The sequence below is a fragment of the Rhizophagus irregularis genome, chromosome 16 (genome assembly GCF_026210795.1).
Source record: "Rhizophagus irregularis chromosome 16, complete sequence".
Lineage (NCBI taxonomy): Eukaryota > Fungi > Glomeromycota > Glomeromycetes > Glomerales > Glomeraceae > Rhizophagus > Rhizophagus irregularis.
The window spans coordinates 362,501-387,566 of NC_089444.1; the positions used below are offsets into that span (position 1 = coordinate 362,501).

General features: G+C 28.1%; 4 protein-coding genes across 4 annotated transcripts; 2 read left to right on the forward strand and 2 right to left on the reverse strand.

The window, feature by feature from the left end:
• Positions 1–12,778: 12,778 nt before the first annotated feature.
• On the reverse strand, positions 12,779–14,474 carry OCT59_007879 (uncharacterized protein; the record flags this gene model as incomplete). The annotated part of the gene is made up of 3 exons (XM_066142087.1): positions 12,779–13,047; positions 13,586–14,151; positions 14,206–14,474. The coding sequence occupies 3 exons, from the start codon at positions 14,472–14,474 to the stop codon at positions 12,779–12,781; spliced, it is 1,104 nt and encodes a 367-aa protein (XP_065998997.1).
• Positions 14,475–15,833: 1,359 nt separating this feature from the next.
• Positions 15,834–16,369, forward strand: OCT59_007880 (uncharacterized protein; the record flags this gene model as incomplete). Its single annotated transcript, XM_066142088.1, has 3 exons — positions 15,834–15,970; positions 16,056–16,098; positions 16,178–16,369. The coding sequence occupies 3 exons, from the start codon at positions 15,834–15,836 to the stop codon at positions 16,367–16,369; spliced, it is 372 nt and encodes a 123-aa protein (XP_065998998.1).
• A 505-nt stretch (positions 16,370–16,874) lies between these two features.
• OCT59_007881 (uncharacterized protein) lies at positions 16,875–17,834 on the forward strand (the record flags this gene model as incomplete). Its single annotated transcript, XM_066142089.1, has 5 exons — positions 16,875–17,057; positions 17,136–17,183; positions 17,262–17,326; positions 17,403–17,438; positions 17,609–17,834. The coding sequence occupies 5 exons, from the start codon at positions 16,875–16,877 to the stop codon at positions 17,832–17,834; spliced, it is 558 nt and encodes a 185-aa protein (XP_065998999.1).
• A 1,231-nt stretch (positions 17,835–19,065) lies between these two features.
• On the reverse strand, positions 19,066–22,318 carry OCT59_007882 (uncharacterized protein; the record flags this gene model as incomplete). Its single annotated transcript, XM_066142090.1, has 6 exons — positions 19,066–19,573; positions 19,663–20,248; positions 20,324–20,692; positions 20,863–21,569; positions 21,639–21,758; positions 21,828–22,318. The coding sequence occupies 6 exons, from the start codon at positions 22,316–22,318 to the stop codon at positions 19,066–19,068; spliced, it is 2,781 nt and encodes a 926-aa protein (XP_065999000.1).
• Between the last annotated feature and the right edge of the window lie 2,748 nt (positions 22,319–25,066).

Sequence of the window (25,066 nt, forward strand, 5' to 3'; positions counted from 1 at the left end):
CGTTAATTGCTGGGCGGACGATCATATGGTTATGAGTTGTAATAATGTTAAAATAAGAGAGCCTTGGCTCTAAATTTTTTAATTTTTTAACTTTTTTCTAATCTTTTTAATTTTTTAAGTTAGATTAAAAATTATTTTCTGAATCATGTTATGTTCTCGAACATTTTTCTGATTGGGGTCGGATAATAAAAGATTAATTAAAATATTCGATTGGGGTCGAATATTTTTCTTTTTCCGATTGGGGTCGGATATTAATCTTTTAAAAAATGTTCGATTACTATTTTTTTTTTGTCCGATCGATTGGGGTCGAATTAATTTTTGATTACTATTTTTTTTTGTCTGAGTCGGATTAATTTTTTTAAAAAACGTTCGATTGGGGTCGAACCAATATAATAAAAAAAAATTTTTTTATAAAATTATATATTTATTTTCATATATATTATTTTTAATATTTTTTATTTATTTTTAATATTTTTTATTTATTAATATTATTAATTCGCAATTCGTAAAAAAAGTAAACATGAAAAAATTTACATTACATTTATATAATGATCGGTAGGAATAGTAGTGATAATAAAATGCGTTAATATTCGTTAATACCAATAATTAAATGCGTTAATACTAAGAATCTCTAATCGTTTTAGATCTAAACATGAATAACGACGATACTTGATGTAAAACTCGTTTCTATTAGTTAGTAAATAGTATGTACATGAGAGGTAACAGCAATCCAAAAGGCGCGTTACTTTATAAACTGGTAAACTTTATAGAATAAAATAACAGCTAAAGGAAACGAAAATAATGAGATATTACTAAGGTACACAAGGTATAGGTATCATGTATCATTCAGCGATATTAAAACAGCACCAAGTTATGTATGATAAGTTTATACGAAGTTTATATCAACGATGAAGTTTAATTTTCTAGATCTTTTATTAAAAATTGAATTTCTAAGTATTTTTCTATTTATTATTTTATTTAAGAATTTTTTTTATAATAAAACTTGCTTAGTAATACAGTATATAATAAAATCAATAAAATCAATAAAATAAGTTTCATATTGCATAAAAAATTTTTTTATTTAATTAAATTTTTTTATTTAATTAATTATATTAATATATTTATTATAAAAGATTATTAAGGAAAGGTAAAAAAATTAAGTAAATTTAGAATGTGACAAAGGTGGATAAGGAAATAACGCGAGCGTGATGGTAGTTGCAGATGGTATGTGTATATGGTGGCGGCGGCGGTTATTGTGGTGGAGGAGGAAGTAATTGTAGTAAAGGAAGTGATCGAAAAAGTAATTATAGAGACGGAAAAGGTGATCGTGATGAAGCGATTATTGTGATGTTTGCAGATATTTTCAGTTTTACTATAATATAAAAACTTGATACACGATTATAATATGGTTGAATTACGGTTAAATGGGTTAAATGATATTAAATGTATATTATAGAAACGCGGTTCTGTTATAATAAAATAACTTGATCGCTAATATTATTATAAATTATAAGTTAATTTAAAATAAATACATTGTAGGTAAACAGTCATATATATTACTTTTTAAATACATTCACAATTCACAATTAAAGTAAAATGATCTCCCATCGTACAATTGTAACGATTGTACTAAAATAAACGTATATTTCGTATATTTTCAAATATTGTACAATAATCGCACAATTTTTATATCCTAAACTTTTATTGCACAAAAGTTGAACGTTTTCTGTATACTTAATTTAAGTTTATTTTCAATTGTACAAAGATCGCACATTTTCAATACACTATAAAATCGACATGGCCATTTTTATCCAAAAAACTGCAATAATTGTATGATTTCCGCACGGACTTGAACAAATATTGCACAAAAATTGGATGATCTTTTTTCATAGGGTATGAATATATATTCTAGTATTTATTGAGCATTATAGCACTCATATTTTTAACAAAAGAAAATATATAGTTCTAGGAATTTTGGGATTTTTTTTTATTAAATTATAACTATATTTTTATATTTTTTGTTTGTTTATCAAAAGGTTTCAATAAAGGATCATTAAACTTTTTTGGGACTGAGTTCTTTATATAAATCATTTAAATAACTATTATATATTGTAAATGTTTTATACTTATATTTAAATTAAAAACAAATAAAACATATTACATATATATATACAATATACAAGAATCATTTTATCTTCAATATCAATTCACCAATGTAAAATTAACCATTTAAAGATGTACTTGATAAAAAGTTATATGTATGACTATACTAATATTTTTTATTTAAGTGCAATAGGTTTTTTGATAAAATAGTGTTTTTAAATAAAAAAAAAAAGTTAAAGTTTTAAGAACATGTAAAATAATATGAACGCGTAGATAGTCATAATTCACCCTACTGAATCATAGTCCTTTTTGTCACTATTATATGATGGAGAGGATAACAATGGTTTCCCCCTATAGGTACTATAGGACCTCTCCATATAATAGAGAAACTGCTTTTCAGGCGAAAATATTGCTACAAGAAAGAAAATGGGTTAAAGTTTAAAGGTGTTTTAAAAAAGAAAGAAGGAAAGAAGGAAATAAAGTTTAAATGAGCTACGGCTCTTAATTTAGCTAATAGATTACGTGATCTTTCTTATACGTACTAATAATGTAATAGGAAATAGGAATATCCGAATTTATTTATGACATTATATTATTGAAATTTATTAATAACGATTTCTATTTTTTTTTTATATTTATGATAAATTTGGCCATTTCAATTTGTAAATCAATTTTAACATAAATTTCAAACCATGCATAAAAAACGGACCAGTGAATGTTAGTTAATAAGGAATGAAATACAAGAACGAAAATAGGAAAACAAATAGGAAAACAGTGATGTCAATTACGAAATGGATAGGTGCTCCAAGAACACAAAATTATATTGAAACTTGGCATCGTCGCCGGACGCTGGGTTAATCGAACACTTATAGAAACCTATACTATAGTTAATGAAAAGTTCCAAAAGAAGCAAACAAGCAGAACATAAAAGTTGAAAATATTCTTCGTGATGCTCAATGTAACAGGGAAAATAAAAATATAGAATTATGACAATTTTTAATAATGATGGCAAAATCGTTCATTACTGATAGTATTATAGTTTAGTATTTTCAAAATTTTATTTGGTTTTAATGTCAAGTGCAGATTATTGCAAAATATTATCAAGACCATATTAATTTTTGTAATAAGTCATTAATATTTTGCGAAGTGTTTTAAAAACTAAATCACTATATATTATTAAATTCATTAAGTATTGATAGTTACAAAGTATTTTAAAAACTTTACATGTTAATTAAGAATGTTCTACTGATAGATATTTTACATATATTACTGTGTTCTGAGAATTAAAAATATACACGTCAAAATTAATAAGAAACAACATATATTTTCTAGCTTACAATTGTGATTACAAATTTAACATAACAAAATCTCCACTAACCAAATAAATCTTTGAATCAATACAAGGATTTTGAGGTAAAGAATTTTTCCAATAAATAACATTATTTTTAGTAGATTTCTCAAATAATTTTTTTAATATATTCAGATGCAGACAAAAATCAAGCTTCTTTAGATCCCCGTAACCGTATTTAATATTACTAGATATTATAAATACTATATGATAAAATATGAATATATTTTTGCATCTAGAATTGATTGTAATAATTTTTCTAATTTTTTCCAAATAATAGAGAAATTTACTTCGCAAGTTAATATACAAATTTCGTATCTTAAATAGTGTTATCCGCCGTTCAGCCCAATAGGATCATGCAGATTTCATAGACCGATATTTTTATTAGGCATAGCAATAACACATGATTGATATAATAAAGTGGAGTAAAAAAATATGGTGTAAATGAATATTTTGTAGGGAAAGTTTAAATAAAGCTTATAAAGTGGATTAAAATAGCATAAAAGTGAAATTTATAGAAAGCATATTTATGATGTTATTAATTAATGCATGATCAAAAATGTCAGAACGATAACACATTTATTGGATGTGGTCACAGGAACCTTCATTGATTGGTGTGATTGGTGAAAATGGCCACTACGTGACGATTTTCATCAAATCATTCGGTCCTGTGACCGATATAGCCAATAACGAAATATTTTTTTTAAGATATACTGTATATAAGATATAGTAGGTTATTATAGGATGTTATAGTTTTAGGTTATATTTAGTTATATTTAGTTTATTTTTTTTATATATATATTTAGTTTATTCTTATAGTATAGACGGAAATCGGAGGCTTAGAGATGGGTGGCTAAGTTCAAAGAGGCTTACAGATGTTTTCATATTACTTGGGACAAAGTAAAATTTTGAACCCGACATCCGGTCCAGTATGTCGGATTGTCACGTGAAACAAGATTTACTTTCCTTTCTTTGGATTAGATATGAATTTTGGAATAAGATTATTAACTTCTTGATCATCTCACCTTCTGATATAACTATCAGACTACCCTTCGCGGTTTTAAGATATTTATATTTGTTTTCTTTGTTGTTTTGATTTCATATTTTTTATGCAGCTTTTGCATATGTTAGCAAAATCTAAACTCTCAGGAACTTAAAGTATAGTAGTACACTAACTTTAAACATTCAAGAAAGGCATAATCTATTGCTTTCTTATGATATTTTATATATTCATTTTTTGTAATTGGTTTGCAAAGAGATCCTCTTGATTTTTTATAAGTGTCTTGGGGTGTTTGCACAAGATATACAAACTAAATATCGGACAAATATTAAGACTATAAGTTAAAGATGCAGTCTGAGACATTTATATATATTTATATATATATATATATTTTGAAAAAATAAATATAAATATGATATGAAATTATAAATCAATGAATTATATTAACGAGTTACGTTTAAATATTTTAACTATTATCATTATGTAAATAAACAAAGCAAATATCATGTAACAATCCGACATTCAATATACCGGACCGGATGTTGGGTTCAAAATTTTACTTTGTCCGAATAATTTGAAAACAGCAAAATTGTTTGATTGGCGAATTTGACCGGAAGGAAAAATTGGCCGGATGGTAAATTTGTCCGATAGGTAAATTAGTACCAGATTTCAGACGATATATATACGACCGATTGTGGAGGTTTTGAAAAAAAGTGTGATTTTATTTTTAAAAAGATAGATATACAAATATTACAGAGCGCCGACAGAGGCAGTAATATTGTATTTTATTTAAGTGTTAATAACCCTGCGAATTCTTACAATGATCGTTTATTTATTACAGTGTTTATTATCTTATATGACCTTTGTTACATATCGTTTATTATCTATACACAATTTATTTTTTTCGATTGTCACTTCACCACTTGATATTTAACGTCATATTATCTTGCTGATTATTACCGATCCTTATTTATCTTTCTGTTACTACCTAACCGAACGTTAAAAACCTGTGGTAACAATAGATTCTCTATCACTCAAGGCTCTCTCATATCACCGTGATTTTTCTCACAATCAGAGTAATGCAAATATAATACTAAGTAACTAGTCAACATGATTTTATTCCATAATAAATTTTTAAAAGTTTTAAAAATCTTTTAAAAAAAATCTTTGATTTTCTTTCTGATTTCTTTCGAAATTTACAACTATATTTCACTTTACTATATAATTATAATATTGTAAAGATTGCAACAAAACCTGTTACCCTTCCATGTTCTCAGTCGGCATTGTTAATTTACGTTTATATTCTTTTATTTGTCGAACCATTTGTTCAAGAGGAATAAAATTAAAGATATTTTCCAACCATTTTTAAAATTAATAGATACCTTGCCATGCTATATATGAGATTTTATGCAACAAAATATAATAGAAATCGACAAACGTATTATGAAATAATTTTAACTTTAATATTGATATGCTTTATACTTTACAATTTTGAACTTATTATTCCATGCAATAACAATTAATTCGCAATTCACGAGAGATGAAAATTAAGATTTTCATTATTGCCGTTTTCAAAATGGTTGAAATTGATGTCGGTCACGTAACATAAAAAATTCTCATATACGAAAAAAAATTTTTTGATCGATAAAAATATTGGCGACGGTACGTTATATTTATTTTAAGAGAAAAAATTAAATAACTCATCATCCAATAAAATAATAATTTCTTTCAAGGGGATTGTATTTCTTGGCATTTTTTAATTCAAAGGTCTAAATTTTTTATAGTTTAACTATATATATTTTTGTTTAATATTTCAATAAATACATGTGTATGATACTATGAGTTTGCAAAGTTTGGTCAAAAATAGACCAGTGTTTTTCTCTTTAACTTCAAGATCTCACTTGAATCACACTTACTAGATCACAACAAATAAAAGACACTACGCTAGAATCAGACTTTTAGGAAGCAGTAAAATGGTATTTTAAGACACTACATTCATATTTATATGGAAAGATTACATAATTATATACAATACATAGAGGTAAAATAATAAAAATTATATTTAACCCTATAACTAACCGTTCTATATAAAAATTTTTATATAAAACCCATATAAAATCTAATTATATAATCTGTATAACTAACTAATTATTTTTTTATAAACCTGTGCCATATTGTATTTTCTATAAGACTATTCATCATTTTCCTTTCCGTTACTACTTTTTATTATATTTTTTATTCTATATTTTATCTGTTTTTATTTATTTCCTTTTCTTAAATCCCTTTCTTCTGTCCCATTTTCGTTCCTTTTCCTTTTGTCTTTTTTACTAATTTCTCTCTTTTTCTCTATTTATATTACTATTACATCTTCGCATCGCTTGATCCAAATTTTGTTTTGAAGTTGTTCGTAGAAGAAATTCCATAAATCGAAGATCAATTTTCTTTCGTCCTTATTATAAGAAATGTTGTTGAATCTATTGTTAAAAACTCCTCTAATTAATTCCCACTCTCTTGTTTTGTTTAATAGAATCGTGGATTTCTCGAAAAGAATTTATGTGAAAGGAATATTTACGCCTCTTATTAGTACTACTTTGTTTTCGTCTCCCGATTCTGACAAATTTTCTTCAAAGGATTACTATCATTGCATTCAGAATTATTTCTCTAATTGTATTCGTTTGCTTCACATATCCATATGTGCTCCCAATCTTCCTCTTCTTTTTCGCATCTTGGATATACACTTGAATCTATTGTGTTTACCTTTCGATTATATAAAGTAGCATACATTTCGATCGCAACCTGTACATTTAATTAATCTTGGTGATTCATTTTCTTCAAACGTTGATGATTCCAAAATTAAATGATAGCTAATCCTATTACATTTTTTGCTTTGGGATTTTTTTTATCAACATAGAATTGTATATTTCCATTATCGTTCCATTTATTTACGTCGTATTATGGGATTTTTTATAAAATTTATCTAATTAATCTTTTTTTATCTTAGACGCTATTTATTAAAGTGAAATTTAGTATAAGAAACTATACTTGTGATGAATAAATCTAATTAAAATTTAACTTAAAACAATATATTTTTCTTTATATACTTAGATTATCCCTGCACAACACTTTTTAAAATTTTTATAAGAACAATAAAAGACGTGAATTAAATTTTGTCGTGATCACGTGATTGGTGATCAATTATGGCTTTCAAAGACACGTTTTTTTTGTGACCTTGCAAGATCATCAATTTCAATCATGAAAACGGCAATAATACACTGCCAATATATCTAAGGGAAGTAACGTAAAGTAATTAAAAATTCACTTTACATTTCATACTTTTTTAAGGAAGTAACGTATAATTTGACAAGTATAATTTTCTTACAGGTTTAAATATTTGTTATGATTTTTGATATTAATCAATCAATCCATTACCTGATTAAGTAAGTGATTATAATATGAGCTTAATTCCTTAATACAACAGATGTAATCTTCGCATTAGCGTTTCTGCTAAGCTGAATTTCTTTTTTATTCACGAAATTTATGATAAAAGATTAGTAATCGAGTATAATTATTAAAATAATTAAGCATTTATTAATTAAAACATTTTAACTTTAGCTTAAAATTTAAAACTATTTAAATTTATTGCATCTTTTTTGATAACTGAAAAAATAATCAACAGAATGATATATTATTTTTCAAGTTAGTTTGTCTTTATTCTCGTAATGTAGTGTTTTAAATGTTTCCTATGTTATCTACCTAAACAATATTTCGTTGTTATAAACAATATAAATATAAAATATATATATAATCCTTAATTGAAATATCTTATAATCCCCGTTATTAATTAAACAATTAAATAAAATCATTAAATATTAGTTCAGATGAATTTAGTAGACTTTACCATCAGTCCATGTTACAGAAATACACTTTAAAAAATTCATCACCAATTCTTTATCTCATAAATTGAATCTTTTGGTCTATTTAGCGAAGATCATATTTTTTTATATTCTTGAATGAAATATTGTAGATATTTAGTGTACGCAAATAAACTATATGAAATTATAAGGAATATTTTATATACGAAATGAGCTTAATCATTTTTTTAGTTAAGGTCAGAAACACAATTGTCCATCTGATTCGATAATCAGGCTTTATATTCGGAATTTTTTTCGTGAAGATATTCTGTCGGAATAGTAATATCCTTTTATTCTTTATAACTATAATAAATGATATCCGTAGTAATCTCCCATTTGGAAAGTGAATTAAATAGGAATCATAAGTTTTTGAAAAACTTCGATATTGTTTTCTTCATAATTTGTACCAATTTCTTTTTTAAAAGAATTAAATAGAAATGTGCTTTACAAAGTATCTTTATATTCACAAATAAGTGATCTTTTTCTCTTCCGCAACTGGATAAAGATTTCGTCATTTCGAAATTTAGTTTTGTGTAAATTTTAAATAATTGGACTACCCTGTAAAAAAAAAATGTCCGGAAATTGTAGCTAAAAACATCCGGAAAATGTCCGTGTGTCCGGGAAACGTCCAGAAAATTGCAATATTCCGGACACTTTCTGGACGCTGGGTCTGAACCCTTCTAGACATTTTCTGGACATTTTCTGGAAAATGGAAATTTTCCAACGTCCGGAATATTGCAATATTCCGGACATATTTCAGACAAATAAACATTTTCCGGACGTTTTTAGCTACAATTTCCGGACATTCTTTTTTTATAGGGCTAATATCTGTCCAGATTAACATCCGTTCATAGTTGACACCTCTACGCGGAATTACATCGCTACTAGTATCTGTTATATAGGTATTATCTGCTGAGTCTTATTATTATTTGATCTTTAATATTTTTTTTTGTGGGAGTGCGGTAGTCTTTTCATTTAATTATTCACAGATTTTTAATTTATATGTAATAAATGCAATTTTTTTGGAAAATATCATTTATATTTTATTATATAAAAATATGAACAGTTTAATATTTTACATAGTTGAAAATAAAATGTTTATTTTGTATCAATAATATCAAAATATACAATTCACCAACCTGATACATATATTAATTCTGGTCTTAATTTTCATGTTTTTCCTTTCTTTCCAATTCTTTATTAATCCAATTTTTAATCGCTGTTAATGTTTTATCACATTTAGGTATATCAATATTATTATACATACGAGATACATTGATTGATTAAAACCAATATCATCAAGTGAAATATCTCTTATTGACTTGAAACATCAAAGGTTTTCCTATAATCTAAAATTATTTAAATTCTTTAAGTATCTTTGATTCTTAATTTGCTTGTAAAAACTCGTGTTCATTTAATTTATTTAAGCTTTATTTGATTTATAAACAATGGATAAAATCGTTAAATTTGTTATTTTAACATGCTTCAAAATATTAAAAAAAGTTAATTTGTCATTTCATTTCGTCATATCTTCCTAAAATTCCCAAAATATCATTATGTTTTCTCACGATCTATCTTGAGCGATTTAATTATCAAATTACTTGCATTAATAATAGTTTAACAAAAAAAATTCAATTGAAAAAAAAAATTATTATTTTTTAATCGTCTTGTTACGCAGTAAAATGTTGCGCAGCAATCATGTGATATAACTGGACCCGTGATGCCGATCAATGTAGCAAATGTTGAATATGTTTGACATGTTCGATATGTTGCATATGTCCGATATGTAGAATATATAGAATATATGGAACATGTAGCATATATGAGATATATAGAACATGTAGCATATATGGGATATATAGAACATGTAGTATATATGGAATATATAGAACATATAGCATATATAGGATATATAGCATATGTAGCATATGTTAAACATTTTTAGTTTGGAAATTTATGTATATATAGACCTGTAATTAGACCTGTAATTAAAGAATTCAAGATAGGAACATGTGTGAAGAATTTAATTAATAAAATGTTTATCCTTTAATATACACCTTAATTTTAAGTTTGGTTTTATATGGTTAATCTGCCTTCCCTTATTTGTGTCTGATTGTATGCGCCAGTGTGAAGCGATACTCTATTCACATCTGATTGGATTGATTTTAACATATACGTTGATCCTTAAAATTACCTTCTGCTTTATTAAATATAAACATTTTTTAATGTATAGCTTATTTTTAAGCTTATAAGAACTGACCTATAACAGTCTCTTATTACATATTTTTATGGAATATTTGATAAAAATTTATAGTTGATTTATTGTTTAACACGTTATAGTTAAAAAGGTAAATTTTTGAAGTGTAGAATTCCGAAGAATTCGGAATATTCTTTCGAAAAAACACATGATTATGGTTTAAGCACAAGCCACAGATCAGCCTAAAAGAGTAATTCTTTAGTATTACATTATAATACTAAATTTTTCTATTTAAACAAATTCATTGGTCCCAGTGCGAAGCAACGGGTTACTGCTAGTAATATAATAAAAAAATTCGTTTACTCGATCGGCAAGTCATGTTGTACATCTAATCCAATTCTGGTTAATGAAATTTTTATCGGAATTTTTCTTTTTTCCTTTTCTTTCGAACCAATCTGAATTTTTTCGGTTCCCTTTGTTTTTTTTTCTTGAACAGATCTTTTGCTTTCGGTTCTTTCTTTTTTTCAAATTTCCACTTTTCTCTTTCGAAACACCTTTTTCATTTCTTTTTTCATTTCTTTTTTTAAAAATTTTTCGTTTTTTTTTATTTTTCGGTTTTTTTTTCCAAACCGAAAAACCATTATTGTTTTTTTTATTAAATAATCTTATTGTTTCGGTCTTTCAAGACCGATTTTTTTTTATATTATTTTTTTCTATTATTAATTTTTTTTGAATTTTTTTTTCGGTGGTTTTGGACCTTTTTTTTCGGTACTTATTTTTTTCGTTTAAACCCGATTTCTTTCTTTTTCTTTTCCCAAATTTTTTTTCAATTTTTTTTTCAATTTTTTTGTTATTTTTTCTTTCTTTTTCCTTTTCGGTTCTTTTTCAATTTTTTTTTTCAATTTTATTTTTCAATTTTTATTTTTTTTCCTGTTTTCTTCCGGTTGACTTTTTCTCCAATCCGAAATTTCCCCCCTTTTCTTTTTCAGTTTGGCTTTTTTTCAAAGAGAATTTTTTTTTCCGAATGCATTCTTTCACCATTTAGGTTTGGGTCGATGCTGTAGTGCCACGGCGATTACCTTTTTTATAATTATGTTTTTAATAATTTTAGTATTAGAAGAGTAATGATTTACAACAAAAACTTTTATACAATTCCCGATTCTTATTAATAATAATAATAATATTTTTTAGGCTGTATGTAGCTAGATCGTTATAATTAATATTTCTGAGAAATTTTTTTTTTTATGACAATAGAATTTCATATTAATTAGTGATAATTTTTTCTATAATAATAGATTACTATAATTAATTTCTTTGAGATATAATAACAATATATTTTTTTCAGCAGCAAATGTAATTTTTTTTAATGCTACAATGAAATTTTTTTAAGATAAAAAAAATGATTTTTTTGTAACAATGTAATAAACTACTTATACAAAATTATCTTTGTAAATGTATAAATAAATCATAAATTTCACAGTACTGCAACATTTGTTTCGTGTTAAACAAAATACTTGCACACAATTCATTGTTATTTATATAATCATATAAATTGTGTAATTTATTATATTTATTTCCTACTAATACCATCATAATAATAGTAAAAAACTAGACCTATTCACACTGCATAGCAGATAAAATATAAGTGTGTTTATGTGTTCCCTGTAAAAAATCTGATCCGTGTTTTATCTTTCCATGTTTTTTCCGTGAATGTATCATTTTCATGGAATTAATAACCTTAAATCATGGAAATTTTCATCCCGCTAACACGGATATCCGTGAATGTATCATTTTCACAGAATTTTTACGGAAGACATGGAGAAATAATGGAAATATTCGGATAAAAATCTTTTATAGGGGTTACGCCTAGTTTATATTTATTTTATTTCAAAGAGAGGAGTAACCAATGACAATGAAAACATAATAGAAGTAAACAACTACAAGTAGTGAATAACTAATCTATTAGGGTAATGTGGTTATTAATCCCTTCTAACGAAAGGACCTCACCCTCCGGAGAAAGATTTAGGGCGTCCCCCGAGAATGCCCCAGGGACCCCAAATCTACTCTCTAACCTCTCCCCATTTCTGGGGATAATGCCTTGATCTGCTAATGCTACCACAATCTTCACATTACCACAAGGTTAGAGTCGACCGCAATGTGCTCACAGCTCCGTCAAATTAATAGGCCACCATATGGTGGTTGGTAGTCCCGCCCCACCATTATAACCCCGAAGGGCCACCCGGGTACCAAGATGCTATAGAACCTTTATGAACCATTTGGCAACAGTCCCCCATCACACTCTGACAAACTTCGTGGCAGAGCAATGGTTTTGACCTGAGTTCAGTGACCATTTCTAGGACTCGCCATACCAGTCTACCAATGATCGCATCTACCACCTCACCATCGGTAGCATCAGTAGGAATCATTTCAGCTCTTATGGGTACAGGATCTTCAACGCAGTTGGTAGCTGCGCATGCAGTAATTATGCCTAGTTTATATAAAATTTTCATATAAATTTTTATTTTTATTTTTATTTTTATTTTTAAATTCACGTGAACTAGATTACAGAAAGTTAGACAAGAACAAAAGATAAAACAAAAGTCAGACGCTAACTAATACTATGCTATAATCAAACCGCCCGAGGACGGCGCCACTCTGGTAAAATAAACGAAACATGGGTGGGTCCCAAAAATGACGCCAAACCCTGAAGAACAATCTATATATAAGGAGAATAATAAAGATCCGTATTTTTCTTTCAGCCGAAGCTGCCACCTGTAAATACTGTCATAGGTGGAGTGGTTCACACTATTCATATTGTTGTAAAAAAATATATATATAATTTATATATATGAAGATAATTATGATGTAGCATAAACAAAAAAACTATGATGAGTAAGCTACTGTTAGGTAAAAAGATGTAAAAAAAAGAAATAAAGGGGTGAATATAATGAAGAGTCATAAATGACGTGAGTGATTATTAAATCCACTCATAATTTAGATTATTTGTCGTCTGTTATAGGACTAACCATCGAGAAAGACGTAGATGCTCTTTTCTGAGGTAGTGACAAAGGGTGAGATGTCTTGGTGCGCTTGACATTTGTTAATAAAGTTTGAGAATCTCTTTTGATGACCAGGGGAAGCATCATCCTCATCCGAATCTACCAACATAGGTACAGAGCACGCACCTGGAGGAGGAGTAGTGGGAGGTGTTGTACTTGGACTAGGCGTAGCCGTGTCTGAAATAATGTGTGGTGATCTAATGTAATATAGAAAATTTTTGTAATCCGTAAGATACTTCTTCGGTGCTAACATTATCGTAGCCGGTATGTGAATAGGTTCAGGCGGTCTTTTTTTATTGATAATAGAATCTAAACGTGATCGTAATTGACCAGAACTATATACTATAGGTTCATCTAAATACCCATCTGAAATAGGTGGCGGAGGGTGAGGATAGGGTTTAAAAATATTAAAACCATTTCGCCATACGTGTTTTTGATGATGTACACTTTTTTGACAGTACTGTTTTTTGTCAAGAAGAAATTTGAAGCGGGTGGCACACAGCCGTTGATGATATTTAGTGTCTGTTCTAAGACTTTTATCATAATTGAAGATACGACGATAAGCTCTGTCGAATCAGCTTTTTTACCTGGTGTAAGTTCGCGTATTTGTACTGTTAATATGGTTAAAATTTTCTAAACGTTTATTATACATAAACTGCCAGCCATCTTTGTCATTCGATTTGTGCTTGGTGTTCACGTAACGAGAAGTATACGTGATTCCTAATCTATTAGAATAGATAGTTTTAGTTTCCTTAGATTTCCAACGTTGATGAATCAAATTACTGTGAATTTGAAACGGAGAGAGGATCGAAGCAGCAGTTGCTTTGCTGTGGGTTTTAAGGTGGTCGAACCTCATGAGGTGGTGTTGGTGTGAAACACAAGCGCGTCTGTTGAATGAGAGCACCATGGGTGAAGGCGATTTACAAAGTTTTAAAACTCCTGGGTTTTTTATACAGTCAATGATATGATTACATGGTATATAAATACCAAAATAAAAACGATAACATTTATAAGAAAAATTAAAGAAAGTCTTCGTGATATGATTTCGTTCTCGTTCTTGAAAAGCACGTGACTTAATAAATGTGATTCGTTCTAATAATTTTTTCCTAATTAAAGGGAAGTATTTGTGTTGTATCCGTTTAGGGATAACTGATTGGTGTGAAAAAAAATGTCTGAGCATGATACTGATTTGGTATTTGTTGTTTGGTATCAGGATCGTGGAGCTGTAACTAACTGCGTTAGTTTTCATGTGATAATCATTAGTGTGTATTATAAGTCGATTTTCATTGGTGCTGGCAAAAGGATCTACGAGTTCGAAAAGGAAACTTTTAGATCGTCTGATTTCATAAATCTTGTTGTATCCTGCCCTATTTGGGCGGAGCACGTGAAATTTGGAAAAATAAACTTCCAAAGGATATTCTTGTTGTTGCTGTGAAGCAGAGGAGGACGACATGGTAAAAAAGTCGTGAGGAAAAAAAAAAAAGGAGAAAAAAAAAGAAAAAGTGTAGAAGAAACTCCACTCTGAGGGCAAAAGGTGAGTAAGGAAGAGGACTTTCCGTCTAAGGCCAGGGTACAGGGCCTCTCTCTTCTACCGCTTTCAGCGGTTAAAAATTGTAAGTGTGAGAATAAAAATTTATGTTTACTGCGGAATTCTATGAAAATTGACGGAAAGAGGAGAGAGTTTTTTTTGTTTTTTTCTAAATTTTCATATAAATTTATGTAAGTTTAAAAATATTTATATGATCAACGTTTTATCACGTGATTATTAATAATATGGATTAGGTACTAATTAAAAACTTGTACTACATTACTCAACAGAAATCCTTAATTATAAAGATTTAAAAAGTTTTCACATTATGGTATAGTTCCCGTTCTTGATTTCTTCATTTATATTTATATTTTACTTACTGTTATTTCATAGCTCAATATCGAGCTCCTTACGAACGACCACCATTTACTACACCAGGCGGTCCTCTTACCTATGGACAAACCTCGCGGGTGGCTATACTTCTGGTACTCCCACACAACGTACAGCCTATATGGCTCCTAGACCAGGTTATGGTATACCTTTGGGTGGCATATCACTAATGGCAGCTCCAGATTCAGAAGTAGAAAAATTTATTGGAGGGATATCACCGGGAGTAGTAACTGATGATTGGATGGAAAAAATTCTCAAGACAGTAATCAATTATTTAATTTTTTGGTGGGCAAATAAATGCTATATATCGATACTTGTCAACAAGTTGACGATGATTTTCCAATCGAAGGGACGGAGATTTTAATGAACACTATATTATCAAATTGGATTCTTATGAACCTTGGAGCTTTAAAAGAAGGCGTAAATATTTGGAGGTGCGATTAAGAAAAAACTTTTGTATAATTTTCTTACGACCTAAAACGCATATTATTTTGGATTCTAAATTTTTCCTCCAGATAGCTTTCGAATTTATCTTAGTCTTGAAAGCTTTAAACATCTTCAGGTGAGATATTATCAAATACTTTAGCTGATAATTCATTTTTGTTTTTTTTTTTTGATTTTCTTATCTGGCGATTGCAAAGACTTGTGGTACATTAAAATCTTGGAAACAAGTTAAAGACCAATTCAGAAATCCAAAGGGTTTTGGATTTGCGGAATATGCTGATGCTGATAGTGTACTGCATGTCTTGCGTGTACTTGGTGGCGAAGGTTCGGGTGATGATAAAAAAGATAAGGGAATTAGTTGTTCTTCCTGCTTTGGAGGAAGGTGCTAATGGCAAAAATTAATAGTATGCAATCATTCCTTGATAAATTACTTTTTGATCTTAATTCTTCATCTAAATATCATTTTATCAAAGCCGATGAGAATACAAGAAAATATCTTGATCAATATGAGGCTTCAAGAACGGTGGTCTGTATTAAATTATAGAAATAATTTTTTTCTTTGAGCATGATACAGAGTTAGATAAAATGTCTTGTTATGAGTTATAATCGTTGTTGAAACGTGACTAAGCCACAGGATAGAAGAGATCTGTCACCTTCAATAAATTCGCAGCATGAAAATAAATTAGCTCACCAGCTACAGAAATAAAAACAGAACATGAAGAAAAGGATGATGACATATATTTACCGCTGAACTTCCTCCAGATCAAAAGGATGTTATTTACCGAGAGGTAGCATCCTTTCGACGTGCTGCAGCAAAAAAACGAGAGCGTCAGAGAGAAGAGGAAGAACGAGCAAATCGTAGAGCTAAAGCTGAAAAAGAAAGGGAACGTTCACATGGAAAGGGAAAATAGAGAGAGAGAAAGTGAGAGAGAAAGAGAGCGGGATTGCGATAGAGGTAGAGATCAAGATCGGCAAGCAAGAGAATCAAGACGCGAATCTTATATTTTAGACGATGAAGAAGAGGAACAACGCAGACAAGCTAAAAGAAAAACTGAAATGGAAATGGCTTTTAAAGAGGTACAATATTAAAAATTATATAAAATTTTGTTTTTGGATTATATATTACTGATTTTAATAATAATTATCTTATATTAGAGAGAAATACGATGCCAACATCATAGAGAAGAAACATGGCAACAAATCGTGAATGTGAAGCAGAACAAGATTTAGATATTAGAGAAAAACAAATTCGAGATCGGGAAATAATGGCGAGAAAGTTAGCGGAATGGCGGGGACGATGACATTGAAGCTGATAGAGGTCAAGAAGAATATTACAAAGACAGGAGGTATATATCACATTCATCTTGTAATCAAATTTAACGGAAAAATTATGAATTTTAACTTTTTTTATAATTTATGTAGTTCGGCGGTGGTCCCATCGAAAACAGTTCAGAGCACGTGAATTGGCCATGGATGAGGCAGATAGGTTGCGAGAACAGCAAGAAATTGAGCTTGAGAAACATCGACTACAGACGCTTGAAAGCAGCGTGAAGAAGCTATAGAAGCAGAATTAAATAACGAAAAAGAAATTCTAACGCTTGTCACAATGGTGCTTCACAAAATAACAGCGATAAACCAAAACTAACTCTTAATCTTGCATCAAAACGTCGCGCTGCATTAATGACCCAGCTGAAGACGGATGAGGATTTTGACGATGAAGAAGGTATTGAATCAAAACGTAAACGTCGAATTTTAGTTCCTAGTATAGAATATAGGACGATGAAAACAAAACAGAAGAAAAAGAAAATTAAAGAATTAGTGACAACTATACCAACGGATAAAGAAGGACATTGAAATTGGAATGAATGTTAAATGGAAGGAATTAGGTGAGGTAGTTTCATATGTGGTTCGTAATTTTCTTCCTTTTTTTTAAAAAAAAATTGGTTTTAGTTTTTATTAACATAAATAATAATTATTTCACAATAGAATATTCTTAGCAAAAGGTTACAGCCATTTGTAAGTAAAAAAAATTGTTAAATATCTCGGCGTACAAGAAGATGAATTAGTCTCTTTTATTATTGATCACTTACGTAATAAAAAGCCAGCTGAAGACTTAACCAAAGAAATGATGATGGTATGTTGATTACTACTTGCACTGAATATCAAAGAGTAATTAACAAGCCAAATCATTGATTTTTATATCCTTTGATTTATATACAGACTTCAAGAAAAATATAAAATAAAGATACAGCTTTTGAAAGGTTTCTAGATGATTTGAAGTAATTCGAGGCAGTGGCATATAACACGTAGCCAGAGTTTTTTAATTATATATATTGTCTATCGGATTCTTTTAATTAAAATGTGATATTTAAAAATTAAAAATTAAATATAAAAATCAATGGCAAATTGTTAAAATAATTACTTAAGAGATCTATTTATTTATTTATTTATTTTATCCTATCATTTTAATGTTATCTTTGTTATCATTTCTTAATATCCCTTAGTAAATTATGTAAAGTTATAATGCGAAAAATCTGAAGAACAATAATTACCTTACAAGCTTATCATCAATATCGTAATAAACTCAAATATTACATTAACTATACTAGTAATCCGGTCAAAATTCACTTTATATTTTAATTAAAATTCGTTGTTATCATGTTTAGATAATTTAGATAATTTTTCGATAAGTTACTTTGTCGAAATATTTCACATATATTTTAGCAGAAATAACATACTGAACCTTCATTATTACTTTTATTGGCGTGGTTATGCATTTTACCGATATCTTTCTCATATGAAATGCAAAGCACGTGCCAAGACGTTATATTCGAGAAATTTGGAACTGAATATAAAGTCGAAAAACGTTTATTATTCGTTATGTTTTTATTAAAAAATATGGTAGAGTATATACATGATCTGTAGTATTCGATAACCGCAGTAATTACAGTGATATTGCTAATTTCATAAAGCACTCGAGAGATTTCTATAAACTATAAGATGTTTCAAAGAAATAATTCATTGATTTTTTATTTTATCGCCATAAATCAAAATTTTCGGTAAGATCTTTTTCTCTGCTTCTGCTTTAATTTTCAACATTGGACCTTATTGATCTTATAGAAGCAGCAGATAAATGTCCACGTTTAATAAATTCTTTAACTTTATCGCGTCGATGACTCCATCTTAATAACGCGTGATATGATCTTGTAATTAGTTTATTTCCTATAACTAACCCACCAGATGCAAGCGCAAGAGTTGGAATAAGATCATACGTTATAACACTATTGTAATATAGCCACTGGATAATGAATTGAGGTACATCTTCAATGAAGATGCTTATGATACTACCCCAAAGCATTATTTTTTGTGATTTCTTAGTCAAAGGAGCTGAAAATATTTTAAGGCCAAATAAATCCGATGAGAAAGTATTTAATATTTGTATGTCAATGGCTGATAATAATGTGCAAATTGATGATAGTGTCAGAGACTTTGAAACCCATTTAGAGAATGATGGATTTGTTGCCATTTCAGATACAAAAATATTTATGGCTAATAAAATATTAATTACAATAGGTAAAATAAAGAATATTTTACTAAATAATAATAAATAAGAAAATTAGTAATCAGTCAAATTAACCTTCAAAATAATATAAATAAAATAATATTAAATGAAATTTCTTACGCTGGAATTATTAAATGTGGTGTATTTTTAACTTTCAGTAATATGAATACTAGATCTACGGCAATATCTTGTATTATAAAACAGGTCTCAAATATTGCAAAGTTTTTTCCTTTGGGATTTTTTATACGCGCCAAAATATATAATACTATTAAAACTACTAAACCTGCTATAAAAATTATAATTAATGGATAAAATTCTTTGAAATAATCTTTGGTCATTATAAAAGGTGCACTTTCATCAATTAATGATGTATATTCATTAAATGAAAGTGCAGTAAACCTTTTTTGTTTGATCAAGGTATTTAAATTTTCAAATATTGTTTGGGTATTTGGTTCAACTGTATTATCATCTTTAGCTTCATTTATGTTAAATGATAATAATATTTTCTTTGGAGAAGTAGGGTCATACATCCATCTGCCACTTGTTGCCAACCTCTGTTCATTTACTGGAATTATCTTAGAAATTTCTTGAATCATATTCATGAAAAATATTGAATGATTTGCTTGGAGAAATTTCAAACTTCCTTCCTCATTTAGTCGAAGTATTCCTGTAATCGAATCTGAATGTTGTGCCGCTTTAAGTGGTCCTAAATATAGTAATAGAATATAAATTTTTCTATTCAATCATTAAAAAATTTTTTTTAAAAAAATATGTATATTACTTGTTGAAAGCATCCAAAGTTTCTCTTTAATTCCTATTAAAGGTTCATCTCTCTCTTGAGAGATGACAAAATTATTCTCAACCAACACATAATAGGAGGAATTGGGTTGGCTAAATGTGCTTTCAAAAATTGGGATATGCACTGTGTAATTATCATGTCCAACAGTACATAGTTTATAATCTCCTGAAAATGTTTGTCTTAATAGATCCGGTTTATCTGGATCATCACTTAGTTGAAATATCGAAACATTCGCAGTAGATAACTTTACTGGAATGGTATACTTGATCATTATTTCTTTAATTAAAGGATCAATGACTTCATTAATAGCTGGCTTTGTAGTTTCAATTATGGGACAATTATATTCAGTACCTACAGATAAAAAAAAAATTAAATAAATATGTATATATATATATGCCCTATAAAAAATTTTCAAAAAATGATCCTGTATCTGAATTTCTTTAAAAATTGATCATTTATCAGAGTTTTTTCCAGAATTTTTTTATAGGGATGTGAAGAAAGAAAAGAAATTAAAAGCTTACTATGATTATTTAATCTTGGTAAAGATTTTAATAAAAACTCCAATTTATTGTTACTCTGCTTCTTTATTCCAAAAATAGTATTATTTATACGAAACATATTAAAATGAATAAATTCTGGCCCAAAAGATCCCTGTGATTGCATATAATTACCATCATCATCTAAAAGATAATAATTCATTACACTATTATGACTATGTTGCAAAAGAAATCCTCCATAATTTAAACTTATCAAATCAATGTTTGTATTATTTGTTGGATTAGAAACTATATTTAATCGTACTATAGCCCCAGTTGATAAAAATCTCAACTGATAGTAATTTACCTCAGTCTGTGACTTATTATTCTTCTTATTTATGATTGTATTATTTAATGCCATAATACATACATATCCTTCAGCATTATAAGTCACAGTACATAATTTAATTGTTAGATTATTTAATTTTTCGGTGGTTTGGTAAACCAGAAAAGGTGCCATAGGTGAATCTGCACCTACTCTAAGAAATGATGTATAAACTCTCCAGTATTGAAGATTTGGATCTCTCATTACTGATGATCCTTTTGTTTCATCATATTTTAAAATATACATAAAACCAAAACCTCCATCTGTTAATGAAAAACTTAAACTATCTACCAAGGTATACGATAATAGATTTGGTGCATGAAATTCAACATTTTTATGTTCTATCACTTTTCCCCTTGTAATATCTCTAAAATAAGGTAAAAAAGTTAATTTTCAAAAAAAAAAAAAACTAATTGTTATTTGTAAAAATACTCACGAAATGCTAAATAAACGCCATATTGCTATTCCTTCTTTATCTGGTTTTTCAATACTAATAAGTTCTTTACCTGATATGCTAAATCTAACAGATCCATTAGCATTTCCTAAATATATTTCACTAAAAAAATAATATTATTAAATCAATATTATTGATTTCATTAATAAGGATTCCATTGTTTAAACTTACTTTATAGACTCATTGCTGTAATTAATTATTTTGCCATATTTTCCCTTAATACCATTGTTTGATTTAACATAAACTATTATTATATGATTATAAGCTAAGGGTAAAATCTCCATATTAAAGGGACAAATTGCTTCTGCAGGTAGAGTATAATTAAAATCCATATATTTGATTTTTCCTGTTTTATCTATAAATCGTAAATGTAAATGAGGTAATATGCACGCTGGATCTTCATCTTCAAGGATCATCCAAATCGAGAAAGAACCCTCTAAACTAAAGGTGTAAGTATTATAAAATTTTAACCCATTAATCGGTTCTTCATAAATAAATGATATATCTTGAGTTGATATATCTTGATTTTGAGATGTATTTTGGGATAATATATCTCGTGATGATATATTTTGAGAAGAAGATAGTATATTCTGAGATGAGACAAAAGAACAACAGATGGATATTAAACAGATAAAAGTGATCAACACCTTTAAATTGAACATTTTTTACTAAGGCAGAAAATTGTGTTTCAATTGGTAAATGGGAGACTTGAAAAATGATAAATTTTTTACTTGGGAGATAGATTACAAGAACAACAGAACATTTATATATGTTTCTATTCATTATAATCTTGATTTATTTATTAACTATTAATAACTTTTCTTTTTATCAAACGTGTTTCAAAAGAAAAAAAAATTTAAAGCATTTCTATTATTATATTACCAAATTTGTGTTATAAAATTTTGACATTTTGATGTATTATTACTCCTTGTTATCTATGATCATTGGGTGTGAAATGACGCAATAAACAAGCCAATTTGCTGACATTTTGACATATTACTCCTCATCTATTATACCTAGGGATGTGAAACCATTACCATTTGTAAGACAACTCTGAGAAATGGAAGGATAATCATAAAACTTTATGTCTTAATTTAGCGTAAAAAATGATAGAGAGCGATGGTAACACAGCATAAAAATGGAGCAATTTTTAACATGAAACATTCCTATTGTTTAATTGGCATGATCACCGGTTAAACCGATCTATTTTAAGATGACAATAGATGACAATCCGTACGGAGACATGTTACACGTTACAATACACTTAACTTATACAGGGTAATATAAATATATAATAAATTTTTTTATTTCCGTAAATGTATCATATTCACGGAGTTTATAGCCTCAGTCAAACATGAAAATTATCCAAGTCACATAAATTATTTTCTCATAAATGTATCATATTCACGGAGTTTTTCATAAATTAGTACGTTTTACAAGGTTAGTTTAATAGTATTTATATTTAACTTATAATTATGAATAATAGTTAATGGTCCTATTATTACTATTAAAAATTAAAGTAATTAAAGTGATTATAATTACTTTATTATTACTTTCCAAAAAGAATTAATAACTAGTACTATATTTAAAAATTTATAGTATTAATAAATTGAACTGCAATAAATATCAGATGTACTACCACACAATCTCTCACTTTCATGGTTCCAAACTTGTGAAGGAAAATGAAAATGAGAAAAAAGAATATGAAAATGAGGATAAAGAAAGTGGAGAGGAGAATAATTATTCGCTTAACACTACTATGGCTTGTGTGACTTGTAATTATTCTAGTAACATTTCACGAATATGTAAATTCATAGGAAATTCAGATGTACAGTGAATCCTAATACCCGTTTTTTGAAAAAGGAAGAAAAGTGAAATTTTGTAAAAATTATATAACTAATTGGCGCATGGTCTTTGGCCGTTAGATGTTTGTCCATGGCTAAAATGGTCAACTCTAATGCTAGTGTTACGAAAATTATTTTTATATTTTAGATTTTATTTTTTTTATAGTTTATTAGTATATATACATATATTTTTATAGTTTATAGTTTATATATTTTATTGGGAAAAAAACAACGGAAATTGGAAGATTAGATAATAAGTGGCTGGATGATGATCATCGGAGGCTTAGTAGTACAATTTGAACTTCGGACAAGATATCCAAAGGACGATTTGTACCGCGGATTATTTGACCAAAGGACAAGTTGAACTATAGATGAAAATGTACCAAATTATGGAAGATATTTAAAGGAAAGTGGGATGACTGATTTTTGGGGAGTTAGAAATTGTTAACGATTATTAGTATAAGAAAAACCCTTGTAAAGGAATAACGAATATTACAGAGCGCCGAATGAGGCAGTAATATGGTCGATTCCTTGTCGATTGTTGATACTTGTTAATAAAGATACACAATTTATTTCCGATTTCCAATCATTTATCGTTTGTTATTGTTTAATTATATACAGTTTATTAATTTCTGATTTATTAATAAAACACGAATATTTTTAATTTGTGCTGATCATTTACTGATCGTCATATTCATTTTATTTTACATATCTATATCGGATTTTATCCTATACTTACCTGTCAAATTGATATCAATTTCTTACCGATTTATTGCCGAATTTTGTGAATTACCAATATTTTATTTCTGTTACTACCTGACGAATAGTGAACAATCGGTGGTGACACTAGTATGCTGATGATCACTGGTGAGATTTAATCTTTAGCCGCAGCTAAATGCCAAATATCATTTGTATTGAATATAATCAAACACTACTAAATATGTCTCTAAAATTTTGGTTTGGGATATGATCACATTTCATGAAATTGTACATTCAAATCGAAAGTTCCAATTTGAAATTGAAATTCTGGTTTAGGAGTTTTAACTCGAATGTAACGGATAAATTAAAGTGGCGTGTCAATTCGAAAAGGATCATGATCATTAGATCCAGGAGATCTAAATCTTCAGTATATTGGAAAGTGTAATATGTATCTTTCTTGGGAGAAAACACTTGCATTGACCTGTCAGACAACTGAAAAATTAAATAGCAACCTAAGTCATCTAGTTAGTGTGACATCATTGTGACTAATTTTATATATTGTATTTTATCAGATTATTATCAAATAATGTTATTTTCGAACCTTTTTTTTTATCGAGACTTGAATTATTAATTTATTTGTATTAATTTTATTTAATAAATATCGCAATATAAAATTTCATACAATCTTGATTTTTAAAAGCCTTCGCGAACAATTTTATGATCTCATCATAAACATATTAATTAGAAAATTATGGCAAGTTTAATTTTTATCGTTTAGCGTAAAGAATTGTTAGTTACGGTTATTACGGCTATTAGCTTTCTAAAGACTAAATTTTGTTATGATAGGAATTACTGTAATTAATTATC